This window comes from Oncorhynchus masou, chromosome 12 (genome assembly GCF_036934945.1).
Source record: "Oncorhynchus masou masou isolate Uvic2021 chromosome 12, UVic_Omas_1.1, whole genome shotgun sequence".
In the NCBI taxonomy this organism is placed as follows: Eukaryota; Metazoa; Chordata; class Actinopteri; order Salmoniformes; family Salmonidae; genus Oncorhynchus; species Oncorhynchus masou.
In genome coordinates this window covers 9,606,547-9,629,253 of record NC_088223.1, presented here as the reverse complement: position 1 = coordinate 9,629,253, position 22,707 = coordinate 9,606,547, and the positions used below count along the sequence as shown (strand labels likewise).

Sequence of the window (22,707 nt, the reverse complement as noted above, 5' to 3'; positions counted from 1 at the left end):
TGAACTAGCGGAGCGTTAAAAACAACTGGGATTTAGGAAATCTCCGACTTTAGACTTCAGTGTGTTTTTAAGACAACTGTGAAAAATCGTCTTGAATTGTCAGCAATTCGGGAATTCCAAGTCAGAAACTTGTGCATCTTTATAAAACTGACTTTCCGAACTGAAGGTACAATGTGAATTTAACCTAATGTTTTCTCTCGAGTTCCCAGTTGTATTGAAAGCACCACAAGAAAAGGAAATTTCAGACTCGCTGAACTGCTTGAAATACACATGCCGCATTCAAAAAGTTAGCAAGTCAGAAATGTCCGAGTTTCTACTAATCATTCAATCCCTTCCCCAGCATGCTAATGCAAAGTGACACACTGGCTATGAAGCCTATATGTAGGGGGGACGGACGTAGAAGTCTATACTGTTACACTATACTGTTACACTTGCATGATGTCTACTTTGATTATAATTAGCATTTTCGAATCAGGGAATAAATAGAGCCAAATGTATTGATAAGTCACCTTGTCCAAGAGAGATTTTCATGGTTATCAAAACGTCACTCCGGGGTAAGCCTACACGAAACACAGCCCTTATTATAAGTGTTTCTAAAATTCCCTTTTGGAAAAATGAATAATGGGAAAACGCTTGGAACCATTTCCCTGTTTGACCGCTAGGTTTGGGCATTATGACGCCTCCACTGTGGGGCTCTATTGATCTCAAGTGTATTTTAAAGTATTGGTCTAATATGGTAGCCTAGTGTTTCATACTGCTCAGTGATCTTTTATCCAAAATAGTCAAAATGTTAGAATATATATTTTTTTCTTCCCTTTATTTAACTAGGCAAGTCAGTTAAGAACAAATTCTTATTTTCAATGACTGCCTAGGAACAGTGGGTTAACTGCCTTGTTCAGGGGCAGAACGACAGACCTTATCAGCTCGGAGATTCGATTTTTGCAACCTTTCAGTTATTAGTCCAACGCTCTAACCACTAGGCTACCTGCCGCCCACATGTCTCTAATGCCCAGGAAGCTCCAATTCAAACTCCCATTAGACGTCTCTGCAAGCGTTTTAATGTCAGCATATATTTCTCACCAAATGTGGAGTTTTGCTGAGCAACTATTTTCATTTACTGCCATTACGGCCAGAATTCACTTCCAAAAAAAGGTATAAATTGGAAGTACATACCGGCTGTAACGGGGATAAATAAAGTTGCTCAGCGAAACTCCATATTTGGTAAGTAAATAACTTATTTTGACATTATTAAAATGCTTGCAAAGCTTTTTAATGGGAATTTGAATCTGAGCTTCCTGGGCATTACGCCTCAATCACACCGACGGCGGCACTGCACAAAATAGTACGCAGCATCATCTGGATGTGTGTGCAACAACAGTTAAACATTCACCTTCTGCTACCGTTTTTGTCAAGCCCGTCTACACATACAGTCTGATGCTTACGTTCCATAAATCCAACACCACAAAGAACGTAATGCTGCAAGGCAAACACAACGTTTCATTGGAAATGAATGTCATTCTGGTGTACCAAAAAAATGCAATGATGCTGTCGGTGTGATCGAGGCGTTCGGAGTGCAGACCCGTCATACTCATCGTCGACATCTCGTAATGCGCAGATCCTGAGGCGCGGGGCCTGGTTTCCCAAAAGCATCTTAGCGCTGAGTTAATCGTTATAACCTTCACATCTTAGCGCTGAGTTAATCGTTATAACCTTCACATCTTAGCGCTGAGTTAATCGTTATAACCTTCACATCTTAGCGCTGAGTTAATCGTTATAACCTTCACATCTTAGCTGAGTTAATCGTTATAACCTTCACATCTTAGCGCTGAGTTAATCGTTATAACCTTCACATCTTAGCGCTGAGTTAATCGTTATAACCTTCACATCTTAGCGCTGAGTTAATCGTTATAACCTTCACATCTTAGCGCTGAGTTAATCGTTATAACCTTCACATCTTAGCGCTGAGTTAATCGTTATAACCTTCACATCTTAGCGCTGAGTTAATCGTTATAACCTTCACATCTTAGCGCTGAGTTAATCGTTATAACCTTCACATCTTAGCGCTGAGTTAATCGTTATAACCTTCACATCTTAGCGCTGAGTTAATCGTTATAACCTTCACATCTTAGCGCTGAGTTAATCGTTATAACCTTCACATCTTAGCGCTGAGTTAATCGTTATAACCTTCACATCTTAGCGCTGAGTTAATCGTTATAACCTTCACATCTTAGCGCTGAGTTAATCGTTATAACCTTCACATCTTAGCGCTGAGTTAATCGTTATAACCTTCACATCTTAGCGCTGAGTTAATCGTTATAACCTTCACAGGAGCATTGTTGAATCTCAGAGCTGTTTTCCCGAAACCGTCAATACTAAAATGGTACTTGAAAACTCTCGTTATTTACCGACTGCCTCAGACCACTCATGGAACAGCTACTGAGTCACTGTTTTTTCCCTCCCTATTGAGTCACTTTATACGCCGAAGATCTCCGCTAAACATAGACATAAACATAAGGTCTCACAGTTGACAGTGCATGTCAGAGCAAAAACCAAGCCATGAGTTCGAAGGAATTGTCCGTAGACCTCCAAGACAGGATTGTGTCGAGGCACAGATCTGGGGAAGGATACCAACACATTTCTGCAGCATTGAAGTTCTCCAAGAACACAGTGGCCTCCATCATTCTTTAATGGAAGCAGTTTAATGGAAGCAGTTTGGAACCAACAAGACTCTTCTTAGAGCTTGATCATCCAAACTGAGCAGTCTGGGAGAAAGGTCTTGGTCAGGGAGGCAACCAAGAACCTGATGGTCACTCTGACAGAGGTTTAGAGTTCCTCTGTGAAGATGGGAGAACCTTCCAGAAGGACAACCATCTCTGCAGCACTCCACCAATCAGGCCTTTATGGTAGAGTGGCCAGACGGAAGCCATTCCTCAGTAAAAGGCACATGGCGGCCCGCTTGGAGTTTTCCAAAAGGCACCTAAAGACTCAGACCATGAGAAACAAGATTTTCAGGTCTGATGAAACCAAGATTGAACTCTGGCCTGAATGCCAAGTGTCACATCTGGAGGAAACCTGACATCATCCCTACGGTGAAGCATGGTGGTGGCAGCATCATGCTGTGGGGATGATTTTCAGCAGCAGGGACTGGGAGACTAGTCAGGATCAAGGCAAAGATGAACGGAGCAAAGTACAGAGAGATCCTTCATGAAAAGCTTCTCCAGAGCGCTCAGGACCTCAGACTGGGGCGAAGGTTCACCTTTCAACAGGACAACGACCCTAAGCACACAGCATAGACAACGCAGGAGTGGCTTCTGGATAAGTCTCTGAATGTCTTCGAGTGGCACAGCCAGAGCCCGGACTTAAACCCTATCAAACATCTATGAAGAGACCTGAAAATATCTGTGCAGCAACGTTCCGCATCCAACCTGACAGAGCTTGAGAGGATCTGCAGAGAAGAATGGGAGACACTCCCCAAATACAGGCGTGCCAAGCTTGTAGCATCATACCCAAGAAGACTCGAGGCTGTAATCGCTGCCAAAGGTGCTTCAACAAAGTACTGAGTAAAGGGTCTGAATAATTATGTAAATTTATTATTTCAGGTTTTGTATTTTTAATGAATTAGTATAAAAAATAACAGTCTATGCTTTGTCATTATAAGGTATTGTGTGTGTGTCTGGATTGATGAGGGAATAAAACTATTTAATCCATTTTAGAATAAGGCTGAAACCTAACAAAATGTGAAAAAAAGTCCAGGGTATGAATACTTTCCGAAGGCCCTGTATATATACTGAACAAGAATATAAATGCAACATGCAACAATTTCAACGATTTTACTGAGTTACAGTTCATACAGTGCCTTGCGAAAGTATTCGGCCCCCTTGAACTTTGCGACCTTTTGCCACATTTCAGGCTTCAAACATAAAGATATAAAACTGTATTTTTCTGTGAAGAATCAACAACAAGTGGGACACAATCATGAAGTGGAACGACATTTATTGGATATTTCAAACTTTTTTAACAAATCAAAAACTGGAAAAATTGGGCGTGCAAAATTATTCAGCCCCCTTAAGTTAATACTTTGTAGCGCCACCTTTTTCTGCGATTACAGCTGTAAGTCGCTTGGGGTATGTCTATCAGTTTTGCACATCGAGAGACTGACATTTTTTCCCATTCCTCCTTGCAAAACATCTCGAGCTCAGTGAGGTTGGATGGAGTGCATTTGTGAACAGCAGTTTTCAGTTCTTTCCACAGATTCTCGATTGGATTCAGGTCTGGACTTTGACTTGGCCATTCTAACACCTGGATATGTTTATTTTTGAACCATTCCATTGTAGATTTTGCTTTATGTTTTGGATCATTGTCTTGTTGGAAGACAAATCTCCGTCCCAGACTCCATCAGGTTCTTCCAGAATGGTCCTGTATTTGGCTCCATCCATCTTCCCATCAATTTTAACCATCTTCCCTGTCTCTGCTGAAGAAAAGCAGGCCCAAACCATGATGCTGCCACCACCATGTTTGACAGTGGGGATGGTGTGTTGTGGTTGATGAGCTGTGTTGCTTTTACGCCAAACATAATGTTTTGCATTGTTGCCAAAAAGTTCAATTTTGGTTTCATCTGACCAGAGCACCTTCTTCCACATGTTTGGCGTGTCTCCCAGGTGGCTTGTGGCAAACTTTAAACAACACTTTTTATGGATATCTTTAAGAAATGGCTTTCTTCTTGCCACTCTTCCATAAAGGCCAGATTTGTGCAATATACAACTGATTGTTGTCCTATGGACAGAGTCTCCCACCTCAGCTGTAGATCTCTGCAGTTCATCCAGAGTGATCATGGGCCTCTTGGCTGCATCTCTGATTAGTCTTCTCCTTGTATGAGCTGAAAGTTGAGGGACGGCCAGGTCTTGGTAGATTTGCAGTGGTCTGATACTCCTTCCATTTCAATATTATCGCTTGCACAGTGCTCCTTGGGATGTTTAAAGCTTGGGAAATCTTTTTGTATCCAAATCCGGCTTTAAACTTCTTCACAACAGTATCTCGGACCTGCCTGGTGTGTTCCTTGTTCTTCATGATGCTCTCTGCGCTTTTAACGGATCTCTGAGACTATCACAGTGCAGGTGCATTTATACGGAGACTTGATTACACACAGGTGGATTGTATTTATCATCATTAGTCATTTAGGTCAACATTGGATCATTCAGAGATCCTCACTGAACTTCTGGAGAGAGTTTGCTGCACTGAAAGTAAAGGGGCTGAATAATTATGCACGCCCAATTTTTCAGTTTTTGATTTGTTAAAAAAGTTTGAAATATCCAATAAATGTCGTTCCACTTCATGATTGTGTCCCACTTGTTGTTGATTCTTCACAAAAAAATACAGTTTTATATCTTTATGTTTGAAGCCTGAAATGTGGCAAAAGGTCGCAAAGTTCAAGGGGGCCGAATACTTTCGCAAGGCACTGTATATGAAATCAGTTCATTGAAATATATTCATTAGACCCTAATCTATGGATTTCACATGAATGGGCAGGGGAGCAGTCAAGGGTGGCCCACCCACTTGGGAGCCATTCAAAATTAGTTTTTCCCCACCAAAAAGCTTTATTACAGACAAAAATATTCCTCAGTTTAACCATCTGTCTGGGTTGTTGGTCTCAGGCGATCCCGCAGGTGAAAAAGCCGAATTTCAAGGTTCTGGGGTGGCATGGTTACACATGGTCTGCGGGACTGTGGAATAGGTGACGGCTGTAGAGAGACTGCAGAATGGCTGACGGCTGTAGCGAGACTGCAGAATGGCCGACGGCTGTAGGGAGAGGGCAGAGTGGCTGACTACTGTAGGGAGAGGGCAGAGTGGCTGACTACTGTAGGGAGAGGGCAGAGTGGCTGACTACTGTAGGGAGAGGGCAGAGTGGCTGGTGGCTTTAGGGAGAGGGCTGCCGGCTGTAGGGAGAGGGCTGCCGGCTGTAGGGAGAGGGCTGCCGGCTGTAGGGAGAGGGCAGAGTGGCCGCCGGCTGTAGGGAGAGGGCCGCCGGCTGTAGGGAGAGGGCTGCCGGCTGTAGGGAGAGGGCAGAGTGGCCGACGGCTGTAGGGAGAGGGCAGAGTGGCCGACTACTGTAGGGAGAGGGCGGAATGGCCGACGGCTGTAGGGAGAGGGCAGAGTGGCTGCCGGCTGTAGGGAGAGGGCTGCCGGCTGTAGGGGGAGAGGGCTGCCGGCTGTAGGGAGAGGGCTGCCGGCTGTAGGGAGAGGGCTGCCGGCTGTAGGGAGAGGGCTGCCGGCTGTAGGGAGAGGGCTGCCGGCTGTAGGGAGACGGCAGAATGGCCGACGGCTGTAGGGAGACTGCAGAGTGGCCGACGGCTGTAGGGAGAGGGCAGAGTGGCCGACGGCTGTAGGGAGAGGGCAGAGTGGCCGACGGCTGTAGGGAGAGGGCAGAGTGGCCGACGGCTGTAGGGAGAGGGCAGAGTGGCCGACGACTGTAGGGAGAGGGCAGAGTGGCCGCCGGCTGTAGGGAGAGGGCTGCCGGCTGTAGGGAGAGGGCTGCCGGCTGTAGGGAGAGGGCAGAGTGGCCGACGGCTGTAGGGAGAGGGCAGAGTGGCCGACGGCTGTAGGGAGAGGGCAGAGTGGCCGACGGCTGTAGGGAGAGGGCAGAGTGGCCGACGGCTGTAGGGAGAGGGCAGAGTGGACGACGGCTGTAGGGAGAGGGCAGAGTGGCCGACGACTGTAGGGAGAGGGCAGAGTGGCCGCCGGCTGTAGGGAGAGGGCTGCCGGCTGTAGGGAGAGGGCTGCCGGCTGTAGGGAGAGGGCTGTAGGGAGAGGGCTGACGGCTGTAGGGAGAGGGCAGAGTGGCCGACGGCTGTAGGGAGACGGCAGAATGTCAGTAAAGAGACTGCAGAATGTCAGTAGGGAGACTGCAGAATGTCAGTAGGGAGAAGGCAGAATGTCAGTAGGGACAAGGCAGAATGTCAGTAGGGAGACTGCAGAATGTCAATAGGGAGACTGCAGAATGTCAGTAGGGAGAAGGCAGAATGTCAGTAGGGAGACTGCAGAATGTCAGTAGGGAGACTGCAGAATGTCAGTAGGGAGACTGCAGAATGTCAGTAGGGAGAAGGCAGAATGTCAGTAGGGAGAAGGCAGAATGTCAGTAGGGAGAAGGCAGAATGTCAGTAGGGAGACTGCAGAATGTCAGTAGGGAGACTGCAGAATGTCAGTAGGGAGACTGCAGAATGTCAGTAGGGAGACTGCAGAATGCCAGTAGGGAGAAGGCAGAATGTCAGTAGGGAGACTGCAGAATGTCAGTAGGGAGACTGCAGAATGTCAGTAGGGAGAAGGCAAAATGTCAGTAGGGAGACTAGAATGTCAGTAGGGAGACTGCAGAATGTCAGTAGGGAGAAGGCAAAATGTCAGTAGGGAGACTAGAATGTCAGTAGGGAGACTAGAATGTCAGTAGGGAGAAGGCAGAATGTCAGTAGGGAGACGGCAGAATGTCAGTAGGGAGACGGCAGAATGTCAGTAGGGAGACGGCAGAATGTCAGTAGGGAGACTGCAGAATGTCAGTAGGGAGACTGCAGAATGTCAGTAGGGAGACTGCAGAATGTCAGTAGGGAGACTGCAGAATGTCAGTAGGGAGACTGCAGAATGTCAGTAGGGAGACTGCAGAATGTCAGTAGGGAGACTAGAATGTCAGTAGGGAGACTAGAATGTCAGTAGGGAGACTGCAGAATGTCAGTAGGGAGACTGCAGAATGTCAGTAGGGAGACTGCAGAATGTCAGTAGGGAGAAGGCAAAATGTCAGTAGGGAGACTAGAATGTCAGTAGGGAGACTAGAATGTCAGTAGGGAGAAGGCAGAATGTCAGTAGGGAGAAGGCAGAATGTCAGTAGGGAGAAGGCAGAATGTCAGTAGGGAGAAGGCAGAATGTCAGTAGGGAGAAGGCAGAATGTCAGTAGGGAGAAGGCAGAATGTCAGTAGGGAGAAGGCAGAATGTCAGTAGGGAGAAGGCAGAATGTCAATAGGGAGAAGGCAGAATGTCAGTAGGGAGAAGGCAGAATGTCAGTAGGGAGAAGGCAGAATGTCAGTAGGGAGAAGGCAGAATGTCAGTAGGGAGAAGGCAGAATGTCAGTAGGGAGACTGCAGAATGTCAGTAGGGAGACTGCAGAATGTCAGTAGGGAGAAGGCGGAATGTCAGTAGGGAGAAGGCAGAATGTCAGTAGGGAGACTGCAGAATGTCAGTAGGGAGACTGCAGAATGTCAGTAGGGAGAAGGCAAAATGTCAGTAGGGAGACTAGAATGTCAGTTGGGAGACTAGAATGTCAGTAGGGAGAAGGCAGAATGTCAGTAGGGAGAAGGCAGAATGTCAGTAGGGAGAAGGCAGAATGTCAGTAGGGAGAAGGCAGAATGTCAGTAGGGAGAAGGCAGAATGTCAGTAGGGAGAAGGCAGAATGTCAGTAGGGAGCAGGCAGAATGTCAGTAGGGAGAAGGCAGAATGTCAGTAGGGAGAAGGCAGAATGTCAGTAGGGAGACTGCAGAATGTCAGTAGGGAGACTGCAGAATGTCAGTAGGGAGAAGGCAGAATGTCAGTAGGGAGAAGGCGGAATGTCAGTAGGGAGAAGGCAGAATGTCAGTAGGGAGTCTGCAGAATGTCAGTAGGGAGACGTCAGTAGGGAGAAGGCAAAATGTCAGTAGGGAGAAGGCAAAATGTCAGTAGGGAGAAGGCAAAATGTCAGTAGGGAGAAGGCAGAATGTCAGTAGGGAGAAGGCAGAATGTCAGTAGGGAGAAGGCAGAATGTCAGTAGGGAGAAGGCAGAATGTCAGTAGGGAGAAGGCAGAATGTCAGTAGGGAGAAGGCAGAATGTCAGTAGGGAGACTGCAGAATGGCAGTAGGGAGAAGGCAGAATGTCAGTAGGGAGACTGCAGAATGTCAGTAGGGAGAAGGCAGAATGTCAGTAGGGAGACTAGAATGTCAGTAGGGAGACTAGAATGTCAGTAGGGAGAAGGCAGAATGTCAGTAGGGAGAAGGCAAAATGTCAGTAGGGAGACTAGAATGTCAGTAGGGAGACTAGAATGTCAGTAGGGAGAAGGCAGAATGTCAGTAGGGAGACTAGAATGTCAGTAGGGAGAAGGCAGAATGTCAGTAGGGAGACTAGAATGTCAGTAGGGAGAAGGCAGAATGTCAGTAGAGAGACTAGAATGTCAGTAGGGAGAAGGCAAAATGTCAGTAGGGAGACTAGAATGTCAGTAGGGAGACTGCAGAATGTCAGTAGGGAGAAGGCAAAATGTCAGTAGGGAGACTAGAATGTCAGTAGGGAGAAGGCAGAATGTCAGTAGGGAGACTAGAATGTCAGTAGGGAGACTAGAATGTCAGTAGGGAGAAGGCAGAATGTCAGTAGGGAGACTAGAATGTCAGTAGGGAGAAGGCAAAATGTCAGTAGGGAGACTAGAATGTCAGTAGGGAGACTAGAATGTCAGTAGGGAGAAGGCAAAATGTCTGTAGGGAGACTAGAATGTCAGTAGGGAGACTAGAATGTCAGTAGGGAGACTGCAGAATATCAGTAGGGAGACGGCAGAATGTCAGTAGGGAGAAGGCAGAATGTCAGTAGGGAGAAGGCAGAATGTCAGTAGGGAGAAGGCAGAATGTCAGTAGGGAGACTGCAGAATGTCAGTAGGGAGAAGGCAGAATGTCAGTAGGGAGAAGGCAGAATGTCAGTAGGGAGACTGCAGAATGTCAGTAGGGAGAAGGCAGAATGTCAGTAGGGAGAAGGCAGAATGTCAGTAGGGAGAAGGCAGAATGTCAGTAGGGAGAAGGCAGAATGTCAGTAGGGAGACGGCAGAATGTCAGTAGGGAGACTGCAGAATGTCAGTAGGGAGAAGGCAGAATGTCAGTAGGGAGAAGGCAGAATGTCAGTAGGGAGAAGGCAGAATGTCAGTAGGGAGACTGCAGAATGGCAGTAGGGAGAAGGCAGAATGTCAGTAGGGAGAAGGCAGAATGTCAGTAGGGAGACTAGAATGTCAGTAGGGAGAAGGCAAAATGTCAGTAGGGAGACTAGAATGTCAGTAGGGAGAAGGCAGAATGTCAGTAGGGAGAAGGCAAAATGTCTGTAGGGAGACTAGAATGTCAGTAGGGAGACTAGAATGTCAGTAGGGAGACTGCAGAATATCAGTAGGGAGACGGCAGAATGTCAGTAGGGAGACTGCAGAATGTCAGTAGGGAGAAGGCAGAATGTCAGTAGGGAGACTGCAGAATGTCAGTAGGGAGAAGGCAGAATGGCAGTAGGGAGACTGCAGAATGTCTGTAGGGAGAAGGCAGAATGGCAGTAGGGAGACTGCAGAATGTCAGTAGGGAGACTAGAATGTCAGTAGGGAGAAGGCAGAATGTCAGTAGGGAGAAGGCAGAATGTCAGTAGGGAGAAGGCAGAATGTCAGTAGGGAGAAGGCAGAATGTCAGTAGGGAGACTGCAGAATGTCAGTAGGGAGAAGGCAGAATGTCAGTAGGGAGAAGGCAGAATGTCAGTAGGGAGAAGGCAGAATGTCAGTAGGGAGACGGCAGAATGTCAGTAGGGAGACTGCAGAATGTCAGTAGGGAGAAGGCAGAATGTCAGTAGGGAGAAGGCAGAATGTCAGTAGGGAGAAGGCAGAATGTCAGTAGGGAGAAGGCAGAATGTCAGTAGGGAGAAGGCAGAATGTCAGTAGGGAGAAGGCAGAATGTCAGTAGGGAGACTGCAGAATGTCAGTAGGGAGACTGCAGAATGTCAGTAGGGAGAAGGCAGAATGTCAGTAGGGAGACTGCAGAATGTCAGTAGGGAGACTGCAGAATGTCAGTAGGGAGACGGCAGAATGTCAGTAGGGAGACGGCAGAATGTCAGTAGGGAGACGGCAGAATGTCAGTAGGGAGAAGGCAGAATGTCAGTAGGGAGACGGCAGAATGGCAGTAGGGAGAAGGCAGAATGTCAGTAGGGAGAAGGCAGAATGTCAGTAGGGAGACGGCAGAATGTCAGTAGGGAGAAGGCAAAATGTCAGTAGGGAGACTGCAGAATGTCAGTAGGGAGAAGGCAGAATGTCAGTAGGGAGACTGCAGAATGTCAGTAGGGAGAAGGCAGAATGTCAGTAGGGAGAAGGCAGAATGTCAGTAGGGAGACTGCAGAATGTCAGTAGGGAGAAGGCAGAATGTCAGTAGGGAGACTGCAGAATGTCAGTAGGGAGAAGGCAGAATGTCAGTAGGGAGAAGGCAGAATGTCAGTAGGGAGAAGGCAGAATGTCAGTAGGGAGACTGCAGAATGTCAGTAGGGAGACTGCAGAATGTCAGTAGGGAGACGGCAGAATGTCAGTAGGGAGACTGCAGAATGTCAGTAGGGAGAAGGCAGAATGTCAGTAGGGAGAAGGCAGAATGTCAGTAGGGAGAAGGCAGAATGTCAGTAGGGAGAAGGCAGAATGTCAGTAGGGAGAAGGCAGAATGTCAGTAGGGAGACTGCAGAATGTCAGTAGGGAGAAGGCAGAATGTCAGTAGGGAGAAGGCAGAATGTCAGTAGGGAGAAGGCAGAATGTCAGTAGGGAGACTGCAGAATGTCAGTAGGGAGAAGGCAGAATGTCAGTAGGGAGACTGCAGAATGTCAGTAGGGAGACTGCAGAATGTCAGTAGGGAGAAGGCAGAATGTCAGTAGGGAGAAGGCAGAATGTCAGTAGGGAAAAGGCAGAATGTCAGTAGGGAAAAGGCAGAATGTCAGTAGGGAGAAGGCAGAATTTCAGTAGGGAGACTGCAGAATGTCAGTAGGGAGAAGGCAGAATGTCAGTAGGGAGAAGGCAGAATGGCGCCTAGAGTTTTAAAGGACCTGCTCTAACAGCTGGGATATGATTGTTGGATAAGTATTATAATAATCCGCCTCAATATGTGCAGCCACTAGGTGGAATAATTCTAATGTTAAGGTAATACTTTGAATGGAGAATGCTGATCTGAGAGCAGCTATGCCTTTTTTTCTTTGGATCCAATCAGTATCAACACACGCCTCAACGACACAGTTAGTGACTGTCCTCCCTGCTTGGTCTTTTTGGGGAAAAGCATGTTACGTCTTCGGCCGTTGTTGGAAAAATTAGTGTTAAAGCACTCGGAAGCCTGAAGTTCCATCGCTGTGTGGAAACCTGTCCCTGATTGGTTCCTGTATGAAATGAATGCAACCTCCCCATCTCCTCGCTTCACATTTCTCCTCTCTTTTCTTTTTGAAAATTCTTTAATATAGGTCAGATCCTCAACCCCAAATTGCAGCAGTCATTGATGAACTTGGAAGAGCCTCAGCCAAGGTGTGTAGCCAAGCTACTGTGGGTGGTTGGGTTCGTGCTGTGTCCTATTTGTGTTGCCGTAGGCTCTGGTTTCATTCACTCTATTGTCTTTCCCCAGGCCCAATATTTGACAGCCCCAATCACAAGTGCGTCCAAGCTGCAGACCAACAAACACCATCTCTACCTGCTTAAGGACGGAGAAAGCAATGGGTACCCCTACCTACCTACGTACCTACGTACCTACTGTACCTACTGTACATACCTACCTACCTTACCCACCTACCTACCTACAGTACCTACCTACCTACCTACCTACCTACCTACCTACCTACCTACCTACCTACCTACCTACCTACTTACTTACTTACCTACCTACTTACTTATTTACCTACTTACCTACCTCACTCACTCACTCACTCACTCACTCACTCACTCACTCACTCATCACAGAACATGCATGCACAGCTCTCTGTTTCTATCCTCTTCTGGAACATAGAAATAGTATTACTAGAATGGGAAAAAGCCTCATTTCCCCATCACAGATTGCATTAGAAAACTTAATCATCTACTATCGAGGACATTTTGTCCAGCGTCAAACAGAATCCGACAACAGAACATGCATGTACATCTTGTTTCTGTTCGGACCTCTCTTTTGGAAGTCGTTTCAAGAATGAGCTAATGTTCACTGATACAGTAGCAAGAGCTTTTCAAGGTCACCTTGGCATGTCCACTACTGTCACAGAATGTTTTTCTTTCTTTACTTCCTTGTTTCTGTAATGAGTTGTGAGGTGACGAAGAGGGTGCAGTTTGTAGATAAACTGTACGGTGCTGAAACCAACACTACCTGTTTACTACTTCTGCTTTCTGTCAGTGGAATTCACTCCAATGGAAAACTAAGTGAGTCATTTTATGACTTCTGCCTTTCTCTTGCTTCCAATGTAGCAGCTTGACTCTCTCTCTCTCTCTCTTCCCCCCCCCCCACGCACACAGAGGAAGGGGACTTGCGGTGGGGTTTCTGAAGGTTGGCTATAAGAAGTTATTTCTGCTTGTGAGTCCCACTTTCTTCATTTGGTTTTTCCACACTGTATTTGATGCAACATAGGCAAACGTTTTTGTTTCTATTAACGCAAAAGTGTGTTGCCTGTTTGCAACGTTTACTCAGTAAGAGGGAGTGATCAGTTCATCAGCCAAATGATCACGGTTACCATAATAACTGTTCGAATAGCAAAACAAATAAGCATGTCCTCCACTCCTGATTGGAGCATATGCTGCCATAGAAATAGAATGAATAGAATGGGAGTCCCCATTCAAGTCAATGATGTCATAATGGGTGGACTGGCGGTCATTGCAAGTACACCCATAGGAACAAAGCAGGAATTAAAATATGTGCTGTGATTTGTTGATTCAACTGAAATGCATTCCATTGCATGATCATTTTAATTGAACATTCTACATTACCATGGAAATTATTGCATCACAATACCAGGCAGCAATAGATCTAGGTTAATAATATACAGGTTAAGACAAGGATTCTAATATCCCATAACCCTTTGTGCCACTATTCAACAAGGGACTAGTGATGGAAGTCTCTAATTTTACTGACTCTGATCTTTTCCAATCGTTCAGTTTAGTACATTTGAGGCTGTCATTTGAGTCGGTAATGCCCGGAGCACGCAGGCCTCCCTACCGGCGAACGATCAACTGAAAACATGAAAGAGTCAAGATTCTACAAGCCTCTCATTCACGTCTCGTTCTGCGTAGGGGACTTATTGCAGCTGCCAGAAATTAGATTTGTAAACGTGTGTTTTAAACAATGTACATTTGTTGATTGTCAGGCATACAAATATGTCCGCTTTGGACTGACTAGCAGGTCAAGCGAACGTTCAGAAATATAAAATCGTTCATCACTACAAGGGACAAGTTTCCGCATTTGGAATGACTGGGAGGGAATTATCAGTACAGAAAGTTTACCTTCAAAGTGAAAAATAAACACAATCATAGTGAATTTGAGCTAAATACTCAGAAAACACATAACATAACCATAGCCCTAGTAGACTCCATTACAATATTATCACCACCGTTGTGGTTAATTAATTCAATGCATTGGTCAAATTATTGTATTATTTTAGGTAACTTTAATACGATAAATCCTCTGCTAAGGATAGAAAAATGACTGAAAATATGTATTTTACTCAATTAATTGAAGAACCAACGAGAATCAACCAACAAATGTCTAATGGGACGTTGCCTCTGTTGGCTCTTTGTGACACGTCCTGTCACGTCCTGTCACGTCCTGTCACGTCCTGTCACGTCCTGTCACGTCCTGTCACGTCCTGTCACGTCCTGTCACGTCCTGTCACGTCCTGTCAGGATTCTAAATTCAGCTGTTCCTCCAGACTGCTTCAGTGATCATTCCATCATCTACTGTATATAGAAAATTAACATACCTGAAGCACCACCCAAATTATTGATTTATTTAAGACAATGTAAAAATTTAAATATTGAGGACTTGATATCCATATACTGGCAAAGATAATGTAGTGGCGATTGTCCTATGAAAAGCCACTGGCTTAGGAGAGCGCTGTCCATGACACGGCCACAAGAATCAGCTTTCCAAACGCTACTCTTTTCAGGTGAACTTCCCATTTATTGCGTATATAAAATATAAATAGCTCCAAAACACATATTCCTATAGAAAAGGTGCATTCTATAAGCTGCCTCTGTGATACGGTAACAACTGCATGTGCTCTCCTCTCACCTGTGCTAAACCCTTCCTATACACACACGCACGGGACCAGTGACCCTTGACCCCAACATATAGTGCCCTCTAGTGTACAAAACAAGTAAAAACAAGCCTTGACAGACAACACATTAACCGGCAAACACAGCTCCTATAGATAGTCATACAAAAAAATAACAAAGAAATCCACAGCAGTTCTGGAAATACACAAATAACTTTTAAATACGTTCAAATAATCAACCTATTCAGTGAATAATCCTAAACGACCGTGTCATTTAAGAGCTGGCAGATATAGCTGATGTTTTAATCTATTACATCAATATGTTACATCAGATAATCATTTCACCCCACAATTCCATCAATGCTGGGGTATACAGTGCCTTCAGGAAGTAGTCACACCCCTTGGCTTTACACACATTTTTGTAGTGTTATGGCTTGAATATAAAATGGATTCAATTGACATTTGGAATCACTGACCTACACACAATGCCCCATAATGTTAAAGAAGAATTATGTTTATGTTTATTATTTTGTTACAAATGAAAAGATGAAATGTCTTTTAAGTCAATAAGTCAATTCGAGGCCTTTGTTATAACAAGCCTGGACAAGTTCAGGAGTAAAACAGCTTGAACAAGTCACATATGTTTCATGGACTCTGTGTGCAATAACAGTGTTTAACGTGATTTTTTTTGAATGACTGCTTCATCTCTGTACCCCCACACATACAATTATCTCTAAGGTCCCTCAGTCGACCAGTGAATTTCAAACACAGATTCAACCACAAAGACCAGGGAGGTTTTCCAATGCCTCGTAAAGAATGGGACCTATTGGTATATGGGTAAACATTTTTAAAGAGCAGACATTGAATATCTCTTTGAGCATGGTGAAGTTATTAATTACACTTTGGATGGTGTTTCAATAACCCAGTCATAGTGGTGAGCGATTAGTGCTTTTCTAGGTTGGTTCGATTTCGTTTGAATTGTTTAAAAACAATCATGCTTTTTTTCCCCCCGATTTTATATATATTTTTTCAACATTCAATGCATTACGGAAAAATGACATAAATAATTTGAGTCTTTTTTAATGGAAATTCCAAATCCCAAAATTGTGTACATTCAATTGCCAAAACATTGAAAATATTCCATTGTCTCTGTTAGGTCCACATTGAGTAAACATCAATAGAAATGTAGACAATCACTATGAAATTCTAAAATATATCAGTCGTTTTTAAATTTGCCTGCCACACACACAAATTAAATTTCCTTATTAAAGTCATCATCTCTGCAACGAATCAGCCAGACATCGTTATCTCTGTGCTCCCCATACTGTACTGTCTGTTGTCATCATCTCATCTCTGCTAATGCTGTAGCATCCAAGCAGCCAGACATCGTTATCTCTGTGCTCCCCATACTGTACTGTCTGTTGTCATCTCCTCTCTGCTAATGCTGTAGCATCCAATCAGCCAGACATCGTTATCTCTGTGCTCCCCATACTGTACTGTCTGTTGTCATCTCCTCTCTGCTAATGCTGTAGCATCCAATCAGCCAGACATCGTTATCTCTGTGCTCCCCATACTGTACTGTCTGTTGTCATCTCCTCTCTGCTAATGCTGTAGCATCCAATCAGCCAGACATCGTTATCTCTGTGCTCCCCATACTGTACTGTCTGTTGTCATCTCCTCTCTGCTAATGCTGTAGCATCCAAGCAGCCAGACATCGTTATCTCTGTGCTCCCCATACTGTACTGTCTGTTGTCATCATCTCATCTCTGCTAATGCTGTAGCATCCAAGCAGCCAGACATCGTTATCTCTGTGCTCCCCATACTGTACTGTCTGTTGTCATCATCTCATCTCTGCTAATGCTGTAGCATCCAAGCAGCCAGACATCGTTATCTCTGTGCTCCCCATACTGTACTGTCTGTTGTCATCATCTCATCTCTGCTAATGCTGTAGCATCCAAGCAGCCAGACATCGTTATCTCTGTGCTCCCCATACTGTACTGTCTGTTGTCATCATCTCATCTCTGCTAATGCTGTAGCATCCAAGCAGCCAGACATCGTTATCTCTGTGCTCCCCATACTGTACTGTCTGTTGTCATCATCTCATCTCTGCTAATGCTGTAGCATCCAAGCAGCCAGACATTGTTATCTCTGTGCTCCCCATACTGTACTGTCTGTTGTCATCATCTCATCTCTGCTAATGCTGTAGCATCCAAGCAGCCAGACATCGTTATCTCTGTGCTCCCCATACTGTACTGTCTGTTGTCATCATCTCTGCTAATGCTGTAGCATCCAAGCAGCCAGACATCGTTATCTCTGTGCTCCCCATACTGTACTGTCTGTTGTCATCATCTCATCTCTGCTAATGCTGTAGCATCCAAGCAGCCAGACATCGTTATCTCTGTGCTCCCCATACTGTACTGTCTGTTGTCATCATCTCATCTCTGCTAATGCTGTAGCATCCAAGCAGCCAGACATCGTTATCTCTGTGCTCCCCATACTGTACTGTCTGTTGTCATCATCTCATCTCTGCTAATGCTGTAGCATCCAAGCAGCCAGACATCGTTATCTCTGTGCTCCCCATACTGTACTGTCTGTTGTCATCATCTCATCTCTGCTAATGCTGTAGCATCCAAGCAGCCAGACATCGTTATCTCTGTGCTCCCCATACTGTACTGTCTGTTGTCATCATCTCATCTCTGCTAATGCTGTAGCATCCAAGCAGCCAGACATCGTTATCTCTGTGCTCCCCATACTGTACTGTCTGTTGTCATCATCTCATCTCTGCTAATGCTGTAGCATCCAAGCAGCCAGACATCGTTATCTCTGTGCTCCCCATACTGTACTGTCTGTTGTCATCATCTCATCTCTGCTAATGCTGTAGCATCCAAGCAGCCAGACATCGTTATCTCTGTGCTCCCCATACTGTACTGTCTGTTGTCATCCTATTCAGCTAGACCTTAGCATGCTGCATTGTTGTCTGACAAAATCATTTTACTAGTTCTTCCAAGTAGATAAGGCATACTTATACCTCTCTCTCTCGTCTTTGTACTGTGTACATTCGTCTCTTATGCGTTGTTTTGTGTATCTAACCTAACGTAGCAGGCGTAAAAGTGTATCCCCCATCTTATGCATCCATGTATTATGGTCATTGTCGTTAATTACCACGTTTCTACGCTGAACTAGATTGAATGTTTGCTCAGTGAAAACTACAACTCCCTTCAGCCCAGCGTCCCACATAGTCCTGAAGTTGATTTATCTGGTAAATGATTTGATTTCTCTCAAGAGAAATGGCGCATTGGGCTCACAAACAAAACAAACTAAATGGAATTCAAGTAATTAAAAAATTAATTAACTACAATGGTGAATTAGTTGTTTAATAACAACAATAGAACATAATGTTAATTGCTCACCACTACTCAGTCACTACATAGATACAGGCGTCCTTCCTAACTCAGCAGTTTCCTTGCTATCCGGCAACTAAGGGATTTCGCCATGAGTTTAATGGCTGTGATAGGAGAACTCCCACAATACTAACCTAAATGACAGAGTGAAAAGAAGGAATCTTGTACAGAAAAATCCTATTTGCAATAAGGCACTAAAGTAAAACTGCAAAAAATGTGTCAAATAAATTCTCTGTATGTCCTGAATACAAAGCGATACAACCAGATGCTGCTGGAAGTGGTGTTGGGAGGGCAAGTAGGAGGCACTATTTCCTCGGCTCTGCCCCAGGGCAGTGATTGGGGATATTGCCCTGTGTAGGGTGCTGTCTTTCGGTTGGGATGTTAAACGGGTGTCCTGACTCTGTTGTCACTAAAGATCCTATGGCACTTATTGTAAGAGTAGGGGTGTTAACCTGGCTAAATTCCCAAACTGTCCCTCATACCATCACGGTCACCTAATCATCCCCAGCTTACAATTGGCTCATTCATCCCCCCTCCTCTCCCCTGTAACTATTCCCCAGGTTGTTGCTGTAAAGGAGAATGTGTTCTCAGTCAACTTACCTGGTGAAATAAAAATAAAAACATGTTTTTTTGGGTGCAAATACAACACAACACTGAGTACAACTCTGCATCATGTTATGGGTATGCTTGTCATTGGCAAGACTAGGGAGTTTTGGGGGGATAAAAGGAAACGGAATAGAGCTAAGCACAGGTGAAATCCTAGAGGAAAACCTGATTCAGTCTGCTTTTCAGCAGACACTGGGAGACATTAACAATAACCTAAAACACAAGGCCAAAAATGTCACTGGAGTTGTTTACCAAGATTACATCAAATGTTCCTGAGTGGCCTGGGTACAGTTTTGACTTAAATAATCTTGAAAATCTATGGCAGGACTTGATGGCTGTCTAGCAATGAACAACAACCAATTTGACAGAGCTTGAAGATTAAAAAAAATATATTAATGTGCAAGTATTATACAATCCAGATATGCAAAGCTCTTAGAGACTTACCCAGAACGACTCACAGCTGTAATTGCTGCCAAAGGTGATTTAAACATATATTGACTTGCGTTGTGAATACTTGTGTAAATGAGATACTTCTGTATTTAATTTTTAATACATTTGCAAAAACTTGTTTTTAATTTTTTAAATCCATTTTCAGTTCAGGCTGCAACAAAATGTGGAATCAGTCAGAATACTTTCTGAGGAGACCAACACCTCAAATCAGACATCTCACTTTAGAAAGATTAAGCCAAGTAAATACAGTGGCTTGTGAAAGTATTCACCCCCCCCCCTTGGCGTGTTTCCTATTTTGTTGCCTCACAACCTGGAATTAAAATAGATTTTTTTGGGGGGGTTTGTATAATTTGATTTACACAACATGCCTACCACTTTGAAGATGCAAAATATTTTTTGTGAAACAAACACGACAAAAAAAAACTGAACTTGAGCGTGCATAACTATTCACTCCCCCAACGTCAATACTTTTTAAAGACACATTTTTCAGCAGTTACAGCTGCAAGTCTCTTGGGGTATGTCTCTATAAGCTTGGCACATCGAGCCACTTGTATTTTTGCCCATTCTTAATAGAAAAACTTCTCCAGCTCCTTCAAGTTGGATGGGTTCCACTGGTGTACAACAATCTTTAAGTTATACCACAGATGCTCAATTGGATTGAGGTCTAGGCTTTGACTAGACATTTAAATGTTTCCCCCTTTAACCACTTGAGTGTTGCTTTAGCAGTATGCTTAGGGTCATTGTCCTGCTGGAAGGTGAACCTCCGTCCCAGTCTCAAATCTCTGGAAGACTGAAACCGGTTTCCCTCAAGCATTTCCCTGTATTTAGCACCATCCATCATTCCTTCAATTCTGACCAGTTTCCCAATCCCTGCCGATGGAAAAACATCCCCACAGCATGATGCTGCTGATGGTGGCACCGTCATGGTGATGGTGTTCTCGGGGTGATGAGAGGTGTTGGGTTTGCGCCAGACAGTGTTTTCCTTGATGGCCAAAAAGCTACATTTTAGTTTCATTTGACCAGAGTATCTTCTTCCATGTGTTTGGGAGACATTATTCTCACATGCCTTGTGGCGAACACCAAACGTTCTTTAAGCAATGGCTTTTGTCAGGCCACTCTACCGTGGAGTGTACGGCTTAAAGTGGTCCTATGGACAGATAATCCAATCTCCGCTGTTGAGCTTTGCAGCTCCTTCAGTGTTATCTTTGGTCTTTTTGTTGCCTCTCTGATTACTGCCCTCCTTGCCTGGTCCGAGGGTTTTGGTGGGTGGCCCTCTCTTGGCAGGTTTGTTGTAGTGCCATATTCTTTCAATTTTTTTAAATAATGGATTTAATGGTGCTCCACGGGATGTTCAAAGTTTCGGATATTTTTTCATAATCCAACCCTGATCTGTACTTCTCCACAACTTTGTTCCTGACCTGTTTGGAGAGCTCCTTGGTCTTCATGGTGCCGCTTGCTTAGTGTTGTTGCAGACTCTGGGGCCTTTCAGAACAAGTGTGTATATACTGAGCTCATGTGACAGATCATGTGACACTTAAATAAAGTCCACCAGTATGCAATCTAACTAACTATGTGACTTCTGAAGGTAATTGGTTGCACCAGATCTTATTTAGGGGCTTCATAGCAAAGGGGGTAAATACATATACACACACCACTTTTCCTTTAAAAAAAAAATATATATATATATATATAATGTTTTGAAACGTTTTTTTTTTTTCATTTCACTTCACCAATTTGGACAATTTTGTGTATGTCCATTTCATAAAATCCAAATGAAAATCCATTTAAATTACAGTTTGTAATGCAACAAAAATAGGAAAAGCACCAAGAGGGATGAATACTTTTGCAAGGCACTGTACTGCATCTCCTCTATGAAATTAATTACAGGAGCAGGTCTAGATGGACTGGAACCCACATTTATAAAATGGTGTACTAATGTTATTACCTCTACTACTAATGGCAATACCTCTAGCACAGTGGTACCAGGGGGACCCAATACATGTGATTAGGTTGTTATTCAGGTGTAGCACTGAGAGGTCCCTGAAACATGTGGACTGAGATGGTGGTGAGTTGGTTATAACCCAGGTCTGGCCTTTGCAGGGCCACAGGGTGTAGAAAAGCTGTCTTCAACATGAGAAATCACATTAGAGCAGTGGTTCCCAAACGTTTTATAGTCCCGTAGCCAATCAAACATTCAACCTCCAGCTGTACCCCATCTAGCACCAGGGTCAGCACACTCTCAAATGTTGTTTTTTGCAATCATTGTAAGCCTGCCACACACACACTATACAATACATGTATTAAACATAAGAATGAGTGTGAGTTTGTCACAAACCGGCTAGTGGGAAGTGACAAAGAGCTCTTGTAGGACCAGGGCACAAATAATAATATATCTTACTTATAAAACCTTATTTGTTAATCAAAAAATGTGAACAACTCACCACAGGTGAATGAGAAGGGTGTGCTTGAAAAGGATCCTGTCACGCCCTGGTCTTAGTATTTTGTGTTTTCTTTCTTTATTTGGTCAGGCCAGGGTGCGACATGGGTTTTGGTATGTGGTGTGTTTTGTCTTGGGGTTTTTCACAGGTATTGGGATTGTAGCTTAGTGGGGTTTTCTAGCTTAGTCTATGGCTGTCTGAAGTGGTTCTCAATCAGAGGCAGGTGTTTATTGTTGTCTCTGATTGGGAACCATATTTAGGCAGCCATATTCTTTGAGTGTGTCGTGGGTGATTGTCCTTGTTACTGTCTATATGTTACTTTGAACCAGTATAGGCTGTTTCGGTTTTCGTGTTACGTTTCTTGTTTTGTAGTGTTCGTGTTTAGTTGTTTTTTTATTAAACATGCTCCTTTTTTATTAAACATGAATCTAAATAGCCACGCCGCATTTTGGTCCGACTCCCTTTCGCATGAAGAAAACCATTACAGATCCATATATCCTGTATTTAGTTTTCATGCTAGTGAGGTTCGAGAATCCACTCTCACATAAGTACGTGGTTGCAAAGGGCATCAGTGTCTTATTAACAGAGTGATTTGCCAAGGCAGGATACTCTGAGTGCAGCCCAATCCAGAAATATGGCAGTGGCTTCTGATTTAAATTACATTTTCACAAAACCACTTGTTGCAATTTCTATGAGACTCTTGTTCAGATATCAGTAAGTGGAGAGGAGGCAGGGCTCGAAAAGGCTAACAAATCCCGTTGTTTGTGTCATCTGTTATTAGTTGTAGTTTATTAGTTGTAGCGGTAGTGTTTAC

At 44.4% G+C, this 22,707-nt stretch overlaps 1 protein-coding gene across 2 annotated transcripts in view; it reads left to right on the top strand.

Annotated features, from left to right (window-relative positions):
- The window catches only part of LOC135549517 (alpha-tubulin N-acetyltransferase 1-like), a 78,741-nt gene that overhangs the window by 634 nt on the left and 55,400 nt on the right, over positions 1-22,707 (top strand). For both annotated transcript variants that reach the window (XM_064979531.1, XM_064979530.1), the window contains exons 2-4: positions 12,218-12,278; positions 12,376-12,467; positions 13,248-13,305. In XM_064979531.1, coding sequence (XP_064835603.1) covers positions 12,218-12,278; positions 12,376-12,467; positions 13,248-13,305 — 211 coding nt within the window. The remainder of the gene's footprint in view (positions 1-12,217; positions 12,279-12,375; positions 12,468-13,247; positions 13,306-22,707) is intronic.